Below are 15,527 nucleotides of genomic sequence, written 5' to 3' on the forward strand. Positions count from 1 at the left end.
CCCAGAGGACCCATACAGAAACTGAGCATAGCATCCAGGTCATATTAGGTTTCCTTGTATCTTACAGCAATCCAGTGCGTGGTGATGGATTGGGAGGTGTAAAAACCTGAAGGAAGGACCAGTATCAGTGCTAGGTTACCCTAAAGACCAACTAAGCAAGTGTTTAGCTCACCAGCAGGAAGGGGGCTCCCAGCAATGAGAAAGAGATTGTTAGAAACATTTGATACTTGAATTTGATATTCAAAGAAACAGCAAAATCAACATCATGGGGGAAATATAAAAACTTTACCATCAATTTTTATCATGAAATGTATTGATACATGGCAAGTGTAAATGAGAGCACTCCATAATCTTTCTGAGCCTCAGAGCCTCTAAGGATCTTAATGTGACCCTGGCAGAATGTCTTCAGGCCTGGCTGTACCCTGGCCAAGGAGGGGAATCAAATGAGAGCTCCTGCTTCCCCTGATAGGGGTTCATGTGCACCTCAGAACACAAGATGGCTGCAAAGTAAGTGACCACAAGCTTCTCTCTGAAAATATTTTAAATTTAACAAAAGATTTTTATTACTTTAGAAAAGCAAATATAACCATGGTTAAAATTCAGAAATCATAACAGGGTATAAAGGGAAAAGTAGAAGTCCTCCTGTCTGCTTTCTAATCTTACCCATTCCTCTACTCAGAGAAATTTACATAGCCTTCATGTTACTGTGGAAAGGTGTCCTGTTCCTATCCAAAGCCAACCCCTCCAATCGTGCTTGGATCCCTCCCCTATGGCCTTATCCTTCCATCCTCTACTGGACCATTCTCACCAGCACACAAACATGCCTTCATATCACTCTACAAAAAAATAATCCCCCCTTGACCTTGTGCCGGCCTCCCAGCTAAACTTCCATTTCCTTCTTCTTTACCATCAAAACTCCTCAAAATACATTTCTATAACATCAACAAAACCAAAAGACAACCTACTGAATGGGAGAAAATATTTGCAAATGATATGACTGATAAGGAATTAATATCCAAAATACATAAACAGCTCATACAACTCAACATTAAAAAAAGAAATAACCCAATTAAAAAATGAGCAGATCTAAATAGACATTTCTCCAAAGAAGACCTACAGATTTGTAACAGGCACATGAAAAGATGCTCAACATCACTAATTATTAGAGAAATGCAAATCAAAACAATGAGTTATTAACTCACACCTATCAGAATGACTGTCATCAAAAAGACCACAAATAACAAATGTTGGCAAGGATGTGGAGAAAAAGGAACCCTCTTTCACTGTTGGTGAGAATGTAAATTGGTGCAGCCATTACGGAAAACAGTACGGAGGTTCCTCAAAAAACTAAAAATAGACCTACTATATGATCCAGCAATCCTGCTCTTCGGTATTTAACAGAGAAAAATGAAAACACTAATTAGAAAAGACACATGCACCCCAATGTTTATAGTAGTATTATTTACAATAGCTAAGATACAGAAGCAAACTAAGTGTCCATCAACAGATGAATGGATAAAGAAGATGTGGTATATAATTACAATGGAATATTACTCAGCCATAAAAAAGAATGAAATCATGTCATTTGCAGCAACATGGATGGACTTGGAGGGTATTATTCTTAGTGAACTAAGTCAGACAGAGAAAGACAAATGCTGTATGATATCACTTATAGTTGGAATCTAAAAACTACAACAAACTAGTGAATATAACAAAACAGAAACAGAGTCACAGACACAGAACTAATGGTTACCAGTGGGGAGAGGGAAGTGGGAAGGGGCAAGATAGGGGTAGGATATTAAAAGATGTTGATTAACTATGTATAAGATAAATAAGCTACAAGGATATATTGTACAGCACAGGGAATATAGCCAATATTTTATAACTATAAACAGAGTATAACCTTTAAAAATCATCAATCACTATGTTGTACACCTCAAACTTACATTGTACATCAACTGTACCTCAATAAAAAATATGTTTCTATAATTACTATCTCCACTTGCTCACCTCCCATTCTCACTTAATCCTCTTCAGTCAGGCTTTTCTCTCTATAACTCCCACTAAAATGGCTCTTATCAAGGTCTCTGGTGACATGTCTTGCCAAACTAACCATAAATTTCCTTATACCTTTCTTGCATGACCTCTCACCAGCATTTCAAATTGTTGACCATTTATTATTCCCTTAAACACTTTATTTCCTTTAGATTTTGATACCCCACCTAGTTTCTTCCTACCTCTCTGGCAGTCCTTTTTCTCAATCCTTTTCTTTGTAGGTTCTACCATTTGTAGAGTGCTCCAAGGCCCTGCCCGTGGCTCTATTCTCTCTATGTAATCTCTCCCTAGATGAGTTCCTGTGGACTCATAGCTTCAAATGCTATCTATAACCTTAATGAATTTCAAAGTTACTAAATTCATCATATCCAAATGCCTACTGACAACAGGACAACAAGACAATAGGCAATAAGTAACACATTTTAAAGAGCAGGAGATAATACGTCTCCTCACCTTGCTAGCCTAGCCAGTCTACATAAAGACGAGTAGAAGTTTGAAAAGTCCTTAAACAGGGATTTGTTGAAATAAAATACCTAAATTGTGAGTTGTCAACTTGGTGAGGGCTGATGTGAAATGAATCATCTCTACACTAAGTTGGAGGGAGGGTAAATTACCCACCCCATCTGAAACCAAATGAATTGGGATCCAAGAGATACACTGAAAGACATTTGAAATATATTTAAAAGGGAAGGCTGGCATCCCACCAGCTGTATGCTCACTGAGTTGTAGAAAATCAGAAACCCATTCTAGTGCTGCAACCAGAATGAAATGTGATGACCAAGTTTTTAGAGCTTGAAGTATATCCCCTGGAAACAGGAACCTGGTTTTAGCCTAGAGAAGTTTCAGGGAGAAAGGCTTGTAGAGCTGCCAGTGACAGCTGGGAGAAAAGAAACCACGGCCTAGGAACATGCTCTACTACCACTATGTGGGTATGGCAAGAATGAACTAGTTTCCTATAGGCCAAGTGGAGGCTGAGGAAGGCAGCAAGACTTGAGCCATTGCCCAAGGGTTCCTTGCCTTGTCAGGGCAAGGGGACCACAGCACTAAAATCTTGTGAAGTGTAGGAGCAGGATAGGAACATGAAGTTAGGCAGAGTACACCACTCACATTCAACAACTGAATACACATTCTTTTTAAGCACATATGGAATTTTTTACAAAAATTGACCATATGCTGGGTCATAAAACACATCTCAACAAATTCCAAAGAACTGAAATACAGTGTATATCCTCTCACACATAATTGCACTGAAAGGAGTATGTATTGAATATGTTGTTGAATACAGAGTTTTATATATTTCCATTAGATAAAATTTGTTAATTACGACGTACAAATCTTACATATCCTTACTGATATCGCCTTGTGGTTTTGCCAATTTTTCCATCACATTTTGAAGCCGTGCTATTAGGTTCATATTTAAAACTGTTAAATCTTCCTGATAAATTCAATTTTTCTATACGAGGTATCCCTTATTTCTAGAAATGCCTATTTATCTCAAAGCCTATTTTTAGTTATTCTGTGTAGAATATCATTTGCCCATCCTTTTATTTTCAACTTTTCTGAATTCTTATGTTTTAGCTGTATCTCTTCTAAACAGTTATATCAGTTATTTGTGCTGCATAACAAAAAGTTAGAAAGTGCTCAAATGTTTAAAAGTTAAGAAATACACTTAGAAGTAATCCAAAGTCCAAAGAAATCAGAATGAAAATTAGAACATACTTTGAGTTGAGTAACAAAAATACTACATATCAAAACTTGTGAGATGAAGCTAAAGCCCTATTTAGAGAGAATATTATAATTTTAAAGTATATCTTTAAAAGGCTGAAAATTAATGAGCCGAACATCTTAAGGAGTTAGAAAAAGAACAGCAGATTAAATAGAGAAAGAAGAAAAGAAATAATAAAGCTGAGAAATGAAACAGAATAGGGTCAACATAGCCAAAAATTGGTTTTATTGAAAAGACTAGAAAAAAAATCAGTAAACCTCTGGTGAGGCTGATTTAAAATGCAAGAGAGAAGGCACAATTTATCAGTACTAAGAATGAAAATGGCAGTATCATTACAGATTCCGCAGACATTAAGAGGATAATGAGAGGACATTATGGACAACTTCGTGTAATGAAAATTTAGATAACATAGCCAAAATCCTATAAAAATAAAACTTACCCAAACTGACTGAAGAATAGAAAATAAGATATCGATTCATTAATTAAAAACTGTCCTAATAAGAGAACTCCAGGCCCAGATGGCCTCACTGACAAATTCTATCAAACATTTAAGAAATATTTCCAATGTTAGATGAATTCTACCAGGAAATAGAAAAAGAAGCTATCTACATCAACTCACTTTATAAAGCTGGAATAACCCTTGATATCAAAACTCAATATGGAGGGACTTCCCTGGTAGTCCAGTGGTTAAGACTCTGTGCTCCCAATGCAGGGGGCCCGGGTTTGATCCCTGGTCAGGGAACTAAATACTGCATGCCGCAACTAAAGATCCCGCGTGCCACAACTAAGACCTGGTGCAGCCTAATAAATTAATTAATTAATTTTTAAAAAAACAATACAGAGAGTACATTAAAAAATTATGGGCCAATCTAACTCATAAACAAAGATGCAAAAATCCTAAACAAAACATTAGGAAAAGGAATCCAATGATACAGAAAAAGGACAATATATCATGACTCAAATTGGGTTTTTTTTCTAGGAATGCCACATTAACAGATTAATGGAGAAACATCGTAAGATTGCCTCAATAGATGAGGAATGAGTGTTTGATAAAATTCAACAAATATTCATGGTAAGTACTCTTAGCAAACTAGGAATACAAAGGAACTTCCTTAATCTAATAGAAGAGATCTAATAAAAACCTGTAGTATACATCACAGTGAAATGCTGAAAGTTTTCCCTTTGAGGTCAGGAATATGACAAAGATGTCTACTGTCATCGCTTCTATTCAACACTGTACTGAAAGGGTCCAGCCGGTGTCATAAGGTAAGGCAACAAAAGGTAGAAAGATTTAAAAGGAAGAAACAAAACTGTCATTATTTGCATACAGTATGATTGGGTATGTAGAAAATCCAAAAGAATGTAGACATAAACTGTTAGTATAAGTTTAGCAAAGTTGCCAGACATAAAATCATTATACAAAAATAAATAGCACTTCTACAGACCAGCTCTAAACATAACATGAAGAGTCTTTTGAGATACCACTTACAATAGTATCAAGTTCCTAGGAATAGACTGAACCAAAGATGTGCATGATTTCTTCCGAGAAAACTGTAAAACTTTATTGAGAGAATTTAACAAGCCAAATTATCAATATAACAACAGCATTTATGGCTTCAGCTTGTCTTCTTTTTAACTTATGACTGTCCATCACCTAAAACATAAACATAACAGTTGTACATTACTTAGCAGAACTTTACTTAGACAATAAAAAAGGTACACAAAGCACACTACAGTTTTGGTTTTATAACATGAAACTAAAACCAGAACCCTGACAACTGCACAGGCTTCTATGCTACATGTACATTTTCAGGCATATGAGCACTAATTTTTTAATGCATCATTCTTTTTGGTGGTGTGAAGAAACATAGATTCCTCAAGCCCAGAACAAATTAAATCCTATGAGCCTATTTAAAGATAATTTAAGTAGAGAACAAAAACTGCCAGTGATTTCAGTTAAAATAAAATCAACCTAACAAAAACTCCAAGAGGTAAAACAAGCAAGCAAACCCAGTGTTATTCAAATGCATCGACTTTAAGTATCCTTCTAATTACATATATTAGTTCAAATAATAATGTCATACTTGGAACTGTTCAAAGAGAAGACAAAGAACAGCATTCCATTTGGTTTGTCTCTTTTGTGCAAAAGTACTTCAATGATCCAGCTCAACCTTTATATGGCCTATATATAGAAAGGTGGCATTTGTTCCATTCACACTTGTTGTCCTGGAGTAAGCAGTAGTGGCCCTCCCTTTAACTCTCAAAAGTATCCCAGTTTGGATGATAAAAATTACACGGTCACACTAGTTTTAAGCCACGACCATCATATATGACATTAAAATGTGAGGAAAAATACTACCATTTCTCAGCCTGGCTCACAATTTCAAAAACAACAACAACAAACGAACCTGGAAAAGCCCAAACATACAGATCCATATGATTTTTTGGCATCTAAAAGATAGTGATTTTTGAGAAACAGTTCTGGCAAATTCAAAACCAAAACATCAATACTATTGTATTGTTTAGATACCCAATTAGCACTGGGGTACGTTAATTTATGTACTTTAAAAAGTATTTGATCATTTGCCTTGGGTTTTAAAGGACTTCTACTCCAAAGTAATAATACTTTCATGTTTTATAATTCAACAATATGGACTTGACAATTCATTTCTTCCTGATACTGTCTTTGAATCAAGCATTTGGTGTCAGAACTACCTTTCAAATAATCTGTGTGTGTGCGATTTGCTACTAAAGTATAAAAATATTGTAGAAAACAACTACTCCATGACTTGCAATCTTAATAGATAACATACCTGCTTCTGGAATTTTAGCAGGCACTAGATTAGGTGGAATCTTCCCCTTCACATCAGGGTCATTCCCGTGCTCACCCCCAGTCTTTTCCAGACCCATTTCCTGGCTTGCACCTTCCAATTAAGGTTGATATAAATAGACAGTTATTAATATAAGTGGTAAACCATAAATTAATGTTATTAAATAAAGCACTGTAGGTTAGTATTATAATAAATGTGATGCATAAGAATGCAATGAGCACTAAAGAGTTTTTTGCTAGAAAATGAAGTTGTGTTTCTCATATATTACCTCCTCTATGAAGCATGTTTCTTTCTAAAACTGTTTAAAACAAACTTAGTTGTCACGTTTGTAACCTATATACACATGTATAATTGCACTTATCTCATCAGATCAGCTATTTGTTTACGTGAATTTCTCTGACAAGAGAAACTCAAGATAGAAGTTGTGAACTCAAGACAGAAATCATTCTCATTTGTATTTACATCCTTAGCACCTAGTACATTACCTGCCACCAAGCAGGTCTCAATAAATGAGTGAAAAAAAAGTCTTTAAAAATAGCAAGATGAGACAAACCCAAACTGAAGAAAATTCTACAAAACACCCGGTTTGGACTCCAAAAGATGTCAATCTTTTGGACAAAGAAAGACAAAGAAATATTGAGGTACACTTCCAGGTTAAAGGAATCCAAAGAGAGGTGACAACTAAATGCAACAGGTAGCCTTGGATTGGATCCTGGATCAGGAAAAAATAATGCTATAAAAAACATTACTAGACCAACTGACCACATATTAGATAATCATGTTTTCTCAATGTTAAATTTCCTGCATTTGATCACTGTACTGGGTTATGTAAGAGAATACCCTTGATTTTAGGAGGCACTTATTGAATTACGTAGCGAGTGAAGAGTTGTATTTGAAATTTACTCTCAAATGGTTTGGCAATAAAAATATGTATGTTAATACCTAAAGCAAGGACACTATATGGCAAAATATTAGCAATTGCTGAATCAAGGTAAAGAGGATACAGAAGTACACTGTGCTTTCTTATAACTTTTCTGTACTTTTAAAAACTTTTCTAAGTAAAAAGTTAAAAAGAATATGTGACAACTAAATTATGGCTCAGGAAGACAAAAATATTGAAGACTTTAACAGCAACTAGGAAAGGATTTAATTTTTTATTTCTCTGCACTATGAAAAAATTTTGAAATTACAATGTAAGAGCTAACCAGAATATATCTAGGTTTGCTCAAACTTTTGATGCAATGACTTAACCCTGAAAACAACATTCCAAAAAGATCAAGTTTAACTAGAAAAATAGTGTATAATTTTGTCTACATTTAATGTTTCTTCCTTTGATTTGCTAATTTAGAGCCTTGGCAAGGACTGTATTTTCCAAGAATGTCAAATAATTTAAAACATAGGTGGGTAAAATGCTGAAAGAGGGAAAACTTATCACAGAGAGGGACTGCAGTCAGCTGCAAACTATATCTTTCCCTTACCAAACAGGTTTCCAGCCAATTTTCAGGGAACCCTTCATACCTGTTACTAGTATAGCATCATAAATGAAATACAAATTGTCTCTCCATCCCCCTTTACCTTGAACCACAGATGTTCCTCCTTCTTTCTCTTGTCCAGGTTCAATATCCACATTCCCAGTTGGTGGTTCCTTTTGTTGAGATTTTTTGCCACCTAGTTTTGGGGCCTTGGGAGAGGGTAGGTGCAAATAAGAAGTATTGTTATTAATACTATAACAAGAGAAGGCACAAATATACATACTACATGGACGTAACTAATCACCAATCTGAAGAGGCTTTTCCTATATCTTTGTCCATAAGTACTCTTAATAAAGTTACTCTTCCTATATAGAAAATAATCTAAGAAAGGAGTTATCTGCAAGGACCAATAATTCTGGAAACCATTTTCATCTTTTCTGGGCTGTGTGTTATTTGTTAATTAATAAGCACAACAAGGAAGTCATAGAGGTGATTTCCAGGCTCATATCAATATACACATCCAGGCAATGTCAGAATATAAGTCTACTTGCTCAATGTCTCAGTCATGAGATTCATTTTTCAACCATTCAACCATTCTCAGCAAGATAGCCCTTTATACAACAGATCTAAATTGGTTCAACAACTTTTTCGATTTTCTTTTATTAATTTCTGTCAAGGGAAGTAAGATATTAAAGCACTCACAACCACAGGTTCAACCGTATTGGAAGACTCTTGACCATCTCCCCTTCCTCTAGATCTTGATCTTACTCGTCCACTCATATTTCACACTGAAAGTAGAAAATGGTGAACTGAAGAATGTAATTTAAAAAGACTATACTGAATTATTACCATGCTGACTGGAAATTCTTTTTTACATCTGGTGAGATTTCCAAAGTAAGTCTTGAATTAATAATAACTGCCTGCTTGCCAATAACATCAAATAAGGCTGTCAGCAAACCCCTCTGTTTCTCTCACAGCCAATTTGGCAGAGAAGGGACCTTCAAGTACTTGACTGAAAAAAAAAAAAAAGGTACGACTTAAGAGATTCAGTTTCACTCACGAACTCTCCAATACGGAGAGATTTTGTAATATACAGCCACGCCCAGCTTCCCACTGCTGACTCTGGATTCTGTGCTGGTCTGCAGTTCCAGGGCCTCCAGGACCCAGATACCGCAAATAACGCCGCCATGACTCGCTCTACCTTCATCTGAACCCCCTGACCTCCACCGCCCACCGCCCTCCCTTTCCTGCCACCAGGACAAGAGCTATGGTGGCCATGACACCTGTGGGGAGGACGACGACCTCGAGGACCTTCCTCCTCAAAGGCCATAGATCGCACCGCCTGACCCGCCCGAAGCCCGCTGGCTCCCCCTCACACACACGCACACTTAGACTCCAGGCAGGACAGATCTGTGGACCTACCTGGTGAGTTTCACCAGGCAGAGAGAACCGAGACGTTAAGACGCAACCTTTACAGCTACGCACGCAAACTGCACAAGGGCCGCTGGGAAGGCGCGCAGCCCTGGGCATGCGCACTGCGTCTCGCGTGTGCCGCGTGGGCTTTCCTCGCCCTCCCACGGACCAAGGAGTCCCGGATGTGTGGTCTGTCTGCAGTTCTGGTGCCTCCAAGGCTCAGACACCTCAAGTCGTGGCCCCAAGCCTTGCTCTACTTTCAACTGCCCCACTCCCCTCTGTGGCCCACCGTTCTCCATTGCTCCGCCCCACCGCAAAGGGCCATAGCCACGATGCCTGTAGAGAGCAAGACAACGACCTCAAGGACCTTCCTCCCGGGGGGCCAAGTATCGCGCTGCACCCACCCACCCGAATCCCGCTGGCTCACACTCATTAACATCTATTCACACACCAGCTGTGACACAGCTGAGAGCCTGGTGGAGAATCAGAAAGGAAATGAAAATGCTACCTACCTTTCTTTGCCACTTAAACGCGACTTCTGCGGAGTCGTCTCCACCTGCCAAGCCCAAGCCTCGGAGGTAAGCAAGGTAACTCCCACACGCAGACGCAGTAATGTGTGTGTCACGTGGGCTGTGGTTGCAGCCCTCTCTGACCAGGTAGAGGCTCCGCCCTGCCTGGAAGAGAGTGTTGCTTCCCAGTCCCAAAAGGGACTTTGTCTTTCCCTTCTCCACACCAAAAATCTTTCAGTTCTTCTGTGTCTAGAACGTTCCAAGCCCTGATTGAACTCTCCAAATTCTTCTCTCAGTGAGGCTGCTTCAGTGGCTCTCAAGAGAGTCCTTAGTCTCCCCAGAGATGAGTGAAAGCTTTTAGGGTCTGAAAGAGTACAAAGGCATTTTTAAGCATGAGAGGGATCCAGAAAATGTAAAGAAAAGGATTAATAAATCCAAATACATAAGCCTTAAAACATCCTGTGACCCAACATTTCTACTTCTAGAACTTTATGTTAAGGTAACTATATTGGATGTGAACAAACATTTAGATACATGGGACTTCCAAAGCAGCTTATTTTATAAAAGCATGGTCATGGACTTGCTATAGAAGTAAACCGAGGCACGTTTGAAATATGGCTGTCCATCAAAACGAATGCTGAATGTTTGCTGTCATAGTGGTGCTGCTCACGGTGTTATTAACTAGAAACAGCCGGTTATGGGGCATTGCGTATGTGCGGCATGATTCCAGAAGAAGTGGGAGGCTTTGGAAAAGTTCACCAGCACGACCACACCACCAACCCTCCTCTCAGATAGTAAATATGCTTTGTTTTCCTGAAGTCAGGAGCTTCCAGGGCTCCAAAGACATCTGGTTTTCCAAGGGTAACCCAGCAGATAAAATGCAGCCCTCAGGGTTGTAGGTCTTCTGCACCTGGTGCACCTCAAAGGGTTTCGACATCACCTAGGTGGTCTGGTCCTCTGCTGTCAGGGAAGGGGTGGGGGGAGGGGAGGGGGAGGACAGCAGCCCACTGCTCCTGCTTTGGGCGAACAAAGGTAGGTGGGTACCTGCAGGACAGGAAGGAGTTTGCCCGGCCTTTCCCTACCCCTCCCCCCCTCATAAAAAACCCTTTTCTGTACTTGCATGTCCAGGACAGTTCCCAGGCCCTGCAGGTTACCTTTAGAGAAGCACATATTCTTTGAGAGTTAGAAAGATCCCTGTGGCAAAAATAGAATTGCCACATCCCTCCCTTTCTCCCTCCCTCTCCCCCATCCTCTCATACAGACAAGCTATGGAGTTAGAGCCAAGTATAAATATATAATTCTTCCTTGATCTCACCAATCAGGGATAACCAGTTTTAATATCTAGTCAGGAGCTGCTTCTACAACTCAGATTTTTATGTGTATGAAATAAAGATTTATTGAGAAGGACTGAGTTCACATTGTCTTTAATCAGCATTAACTGTGGATACTAACCTCAGTCTGTTTCTCCTCATGTAAAGCACTTTAATTGGCTCTTAGTCATTTCTTCTAACCTCCTTGAAAGGCTATCTGCAGCCCAGCTCCCTGACCTTAGGGCTTTGTCTATATGCAGCAGCTATGTTCTCTGAGTAGGATCAAGTTTCTCCAGGACACTGCGAAGAAGTTGGAGGGAAGATGGGGTCCTTTCTGTGTGAGAGCTTGGAGTCTGAACTGAAGAAGCAACCCTGGCTTGCCCAGTGCCGCAAGCCTTCCTGGGTAACCTCATCCTCAGGTAGTATTAGTGCAGAGCATGTTCTCTCACCAAGGACAATTGGGTACTCCCAAGCCCTTGTTTGTATCATTGTGATGATTGTAGATATCACTTCATTTTGTTTTATGACACAAGTGATACCTGCTCCTTACAAATAATTCAGTCATGAAGAATTGGCCAGTGCCACTGTCTTTGACATTATTTAAATCCCAGAGTAAGTTCACCCAACTCTGGGTAGAATTAACGCTTGGTGATAATGGTGTTGCTAGGTCCACTGAGGGGGCCACAAGGCATCCCCTCCTGTCCCTCCACGCTCCCCTTCCTCACGTTAGCAGAAAAAAAAAAGGATGTACCTTTTGTACATCCATTTGCCACAGAGATGATTATCAAGAGTGGGAACTGGCAGGTGTGCCCAATGTGAAGTGGAGCAGGTGTCAAGGTCAAGGCCCAGGTGGTGCATGGGCCGAAGGTGAGCTCTGTGCAGACTGTTCAGAAACCCAATGGGAGAAGTATGGGAAATGCTACCTGGGCCAGCTGTGAACGGGACGCACAGGCACAAGGCTACGATGAAGCTGTGGTGAGGTGGCAGCTGTGGCTGTGCGGTGGGTGGGATGATGACTCGGCCCATTTCCAATACCTGGAGGAAGGAAAGATTCAGGGTTACATGCTGACCACAGGTGTGTGCTCCAGAGGGAGACGATGGTGGTTGGGAGTACTCTGGCCTTCTGGCCTCGGGTACCAGCCCTGTGGATCTGGGGATGGGCCGGACCTGGGAGAGTTACTGCCCGCAACCATCATCCTCACCTGAAGTTGGGGGAAATCCCAACAGCCAGCCTTGTAGAGAGAGAGCAGTAGAGAGTGCATGAGGGGTGTCTTTGTTGAGCCCCAACAGCTTGTGTAACCCGTCCCCACCCCATTAGATGGTGGGGAGGAAGCAGGTTTAGAGGTTCATGAGAAACTCCTAATACTCTCAGTGTCTCTCAGTAATGCACTAAGCACCCTTTCCCAGCAATCTGCCTTTTGGAACTCATCCTAAAGATATATTCATCCAAGTAGACTGCAGTAAATACACAACAGTTGCAAAAGTGAAAACTCAAAAGTGCCTGTGTGTTCAGCAGTGTACTTGCTCATATGAATTACAGTAAAACTAGACCATGGAAATTTTGCAGCCCATGAAGAATTAGATAAATTAACATGTATTGATATAGAATGATATCCGTTAATTAAAGTTAAGTAGTACAAAAAAGGCTGTAGAACACTCTAGTGTGATTCTATGGTTTTAAGCAGACACATGACTATGTGTATGTATTTATGTTGATTTGCTCATGGTCTTTTTAGTAGTGTAAGTAAAATTGGAATGAACATCCTATACTTGTGCTGTGGCATGCTTTTCTCATACTTTCTTAGGATGTATTCCTGGAAATTGAATTGCTAGGTGAAAGGAAAGTGGGCGTTTAAACGTTTTTAATGTGTATTGCTAGATGAGTCAAAAAAGTGAGAAACCATTTTACACTCCAGCTTGTGTACAAGAAGTCCTGTTTTCTTCCAACCTTGCAATTGTTGGGTATAACATTAGTTCTTTTTCTCCTATTCTGATGGACACTAGTATCTGAATTTGCATTATTATAAATAAGCTTTAACATTATTATTCAAGTAATGCATGCTCATAGTAAAAACAAAAAGTAAAATTGGAAAGAGAATTAAGAATCAATCTTGGTACATGACTCTTTTTGAATTATGGTTTTCTCAGGGTATATGCCCAGTAGTGGGATTGCTGGGTCATATGGTAGTTCTATTTGTAGCTTTTTAAGGAATCTCCATACTGTTCTCCACAGTGGCTGTATCAATTTACATTCCCACCAACAGTGTAAGAGGGTTCCCTTTTCTCATAGCACAGGGAGATCAGCTCGGTGCTTTGTGACCGCCTGGAGGGGTGGGATAGGGAGGGTGGGAGGGAGGGAGACGCAAGCGGGAAGAGATATGGGAACATATGTATATATATATAACTGATTCATTTTGTTGTGAAGCTGAAACTAACATACCATTGTAAAGCAATTATACTCCAATAAAGATGTCTAAAAAAAAAAAAAGAATCAATCTTATAACTTGAGCATCCATTAAAAACCACTCTGCTATTTTAGCGCATATAGTTAGATATATATGTCTCACACATTCATTCTAGATTATCATCCATGCTGCAGCAAACATCCTCATGGATCATTCCCTACCCACTTCCTTAAATATTTCTTTAGGAAAAATAATCATACATAAACGAAAAGGGGCTCGAGAGTATTTCCAACTTGTCCAACATCACACCCTTGGCAAGGTATTCCAGGCATTAAACCTGTGTCTTTTTGCTCCCATTGCCTTTGCTTGTTTCTTTACATTGCTGACTGCTGGTTCCCTTGAATCCCTTAACTCAAGGAAAAGCTTAGCAACCCCATGACCACCATCCATGAGAGGTGATGTGGTGTAAGTACCCACGTGTGCGAGATGTAGCAGTCCCTGAAGGAACATAATGAGCTAAGTCATGGAACCTGGCAGGCCCTGACATGCTTGGCAACCGCAGAGGTCACTGAGGCTGGAGACTCAGGCTGTGGGTGAAAGGAGGATCTTTTCTTTGGTGTTCCTGACCAACAGTAGACCACAATGAGTGCACAAGTAGATTGTGAATATAAATATTCTGTGAGGTAATTTTTCTAAATCACTGCCTGGTAAACATGAAGGAAGTTTACATGATTGCAAAGGAACATTCATGTAAATCTCATTGATAAAGTATATGATTTTAAACTTTGACTCTAACAATCTGCAAACTCCTTCAGATACTACACATGGACATTTAGTTGTTGCACACACACTCACATGTATTCAGATAGCTATTACTTAGTGGTGGCAGATCTGGGCAATTCACCTGAAGTGGTGGAGAGGAAGGAAGGTTCTTGACAGCTCCATCACCTGAAGGAGTTGCCCTTTTTCCTCCCTCCTCCTTATCCAGAAGCCTCCAAGTTTGCCTTTCTATGCCAACTGATCCCAAAATTTTAATTGTGCTTTCAGTCTTTATTGATGGTGTTCAGTCTTCTCACCTGGCCTAGAAAGCTCATCTGCCTTTGGACTTCTCTCTCAGGTGAGTTTACTCTTAGGCACATATCCCCCCAGTAGTCAGGCAATTCATTGGTAAGGGTACCGTGGTCACGCTGGCCTTTGCTGGCTCTTATGCCCCTACCTGTATGCCTTTGCCAAAAATCAGTTGTCCGTATATTTGTGGGTTTATTTCTGGACTTTCTGTTCCATTGATCTATTTGTCTGTCTTTATGCCAATACTACACTATTGTGATATAGTTTTATAATAATTATTGAAATCTTGTTTTGTCTAATCTAGGTCCTTTGCATATCCATATAAATTTTAGAATCAGCTTGTCAATTTCTACAAAAAAAGAAAAGAAAGAATTGCTGGGGTTTTCATTAAGAGTACATTAAATTTATAGATCAATTTGGGAAGAATTGCCACATTAACAATTTGGAATCTTCAGACCGATGAACAAGATATAATCAATCTCTCCATTAACTTAGGTCTTAATTTTGTTTTTATAAATTTATTTATTTATTTATTTTTGGCTGTACTGGGTCTTCATTTCTGTGTGTGGGCTTTTCTCTAGTTGCGGCGAGCAGGGTCTACTCTTTGTTGCCGTGCGTGGGCTTCTCATCGCAGTGGCTTCTCTTGTTGTGGAGCACGGGCTCTAATGCACATGGGCTTCAGTAGTTGTGGCACATGGGCTCAGTAGGTGTGGCTCGCGGGCTCTAGAGCACAGGCTC

At 39.6% G+C, this 15,527-nt stretch overlaps 1 protein-coding gene across 2 annotated transcripts; it reads right to left on the reverse strand.

The window, feature by feature from the left end:
* Positions 1-5,317: 5,317 nt before the first annotated feature.
* PAGE4 (PAGE family member 4) lies at positions 5,318-10,063 on the reverse strand. 2 transcript variants are annotated; one of them, XM_060002533.1, is made up of 5 exons: positions 10,010-10,063; positions 8,787-8,872; positions 8,188-8,293; positions 6,595-6,705; positions 5,318-5,435 (listed from the first exon to the last, which is right to left on the reverse strand). In XM_060002533.1, the coding sequence occupies exons 2-5, from the start codon at positions 8,862-8,864 to the stop codon at positions 5,419-5,421; spliced, it is 312 nt and encodes a 103-aa protein (XP_059858516.1). In that variant the 5' UTR covers positions 8,865-8,872; positions 10,010-10,063; the 3' UTR covers positions 5,318-5,418. The 2 variants fall into 2 exon arrangements, with proteins under 2 accessions (XP_059858516.1, XP_059858517.1); XM_060002534.1 differs by lacking the exons at positions 8,787-8,872; positions 10,010-10,063 and adding an exon at positions 8,934-9,039.
* Positions 10,064-15,527: the final 5,464 nt, after the last annotated feature.

The sequence above is a fragment of the Delphinus delphis genome, chromosome X (assembly GCF_949987515.2).
Source record: "Delphinus delphis chromosome X, mDelDel1.2, whole genome shotgun sequence".
NCBI lineage: Eukaryota > Metazoa > Chordata > Mammalia > Artiodactyla > Delphinidae > Delphinus > Delphinus delphis.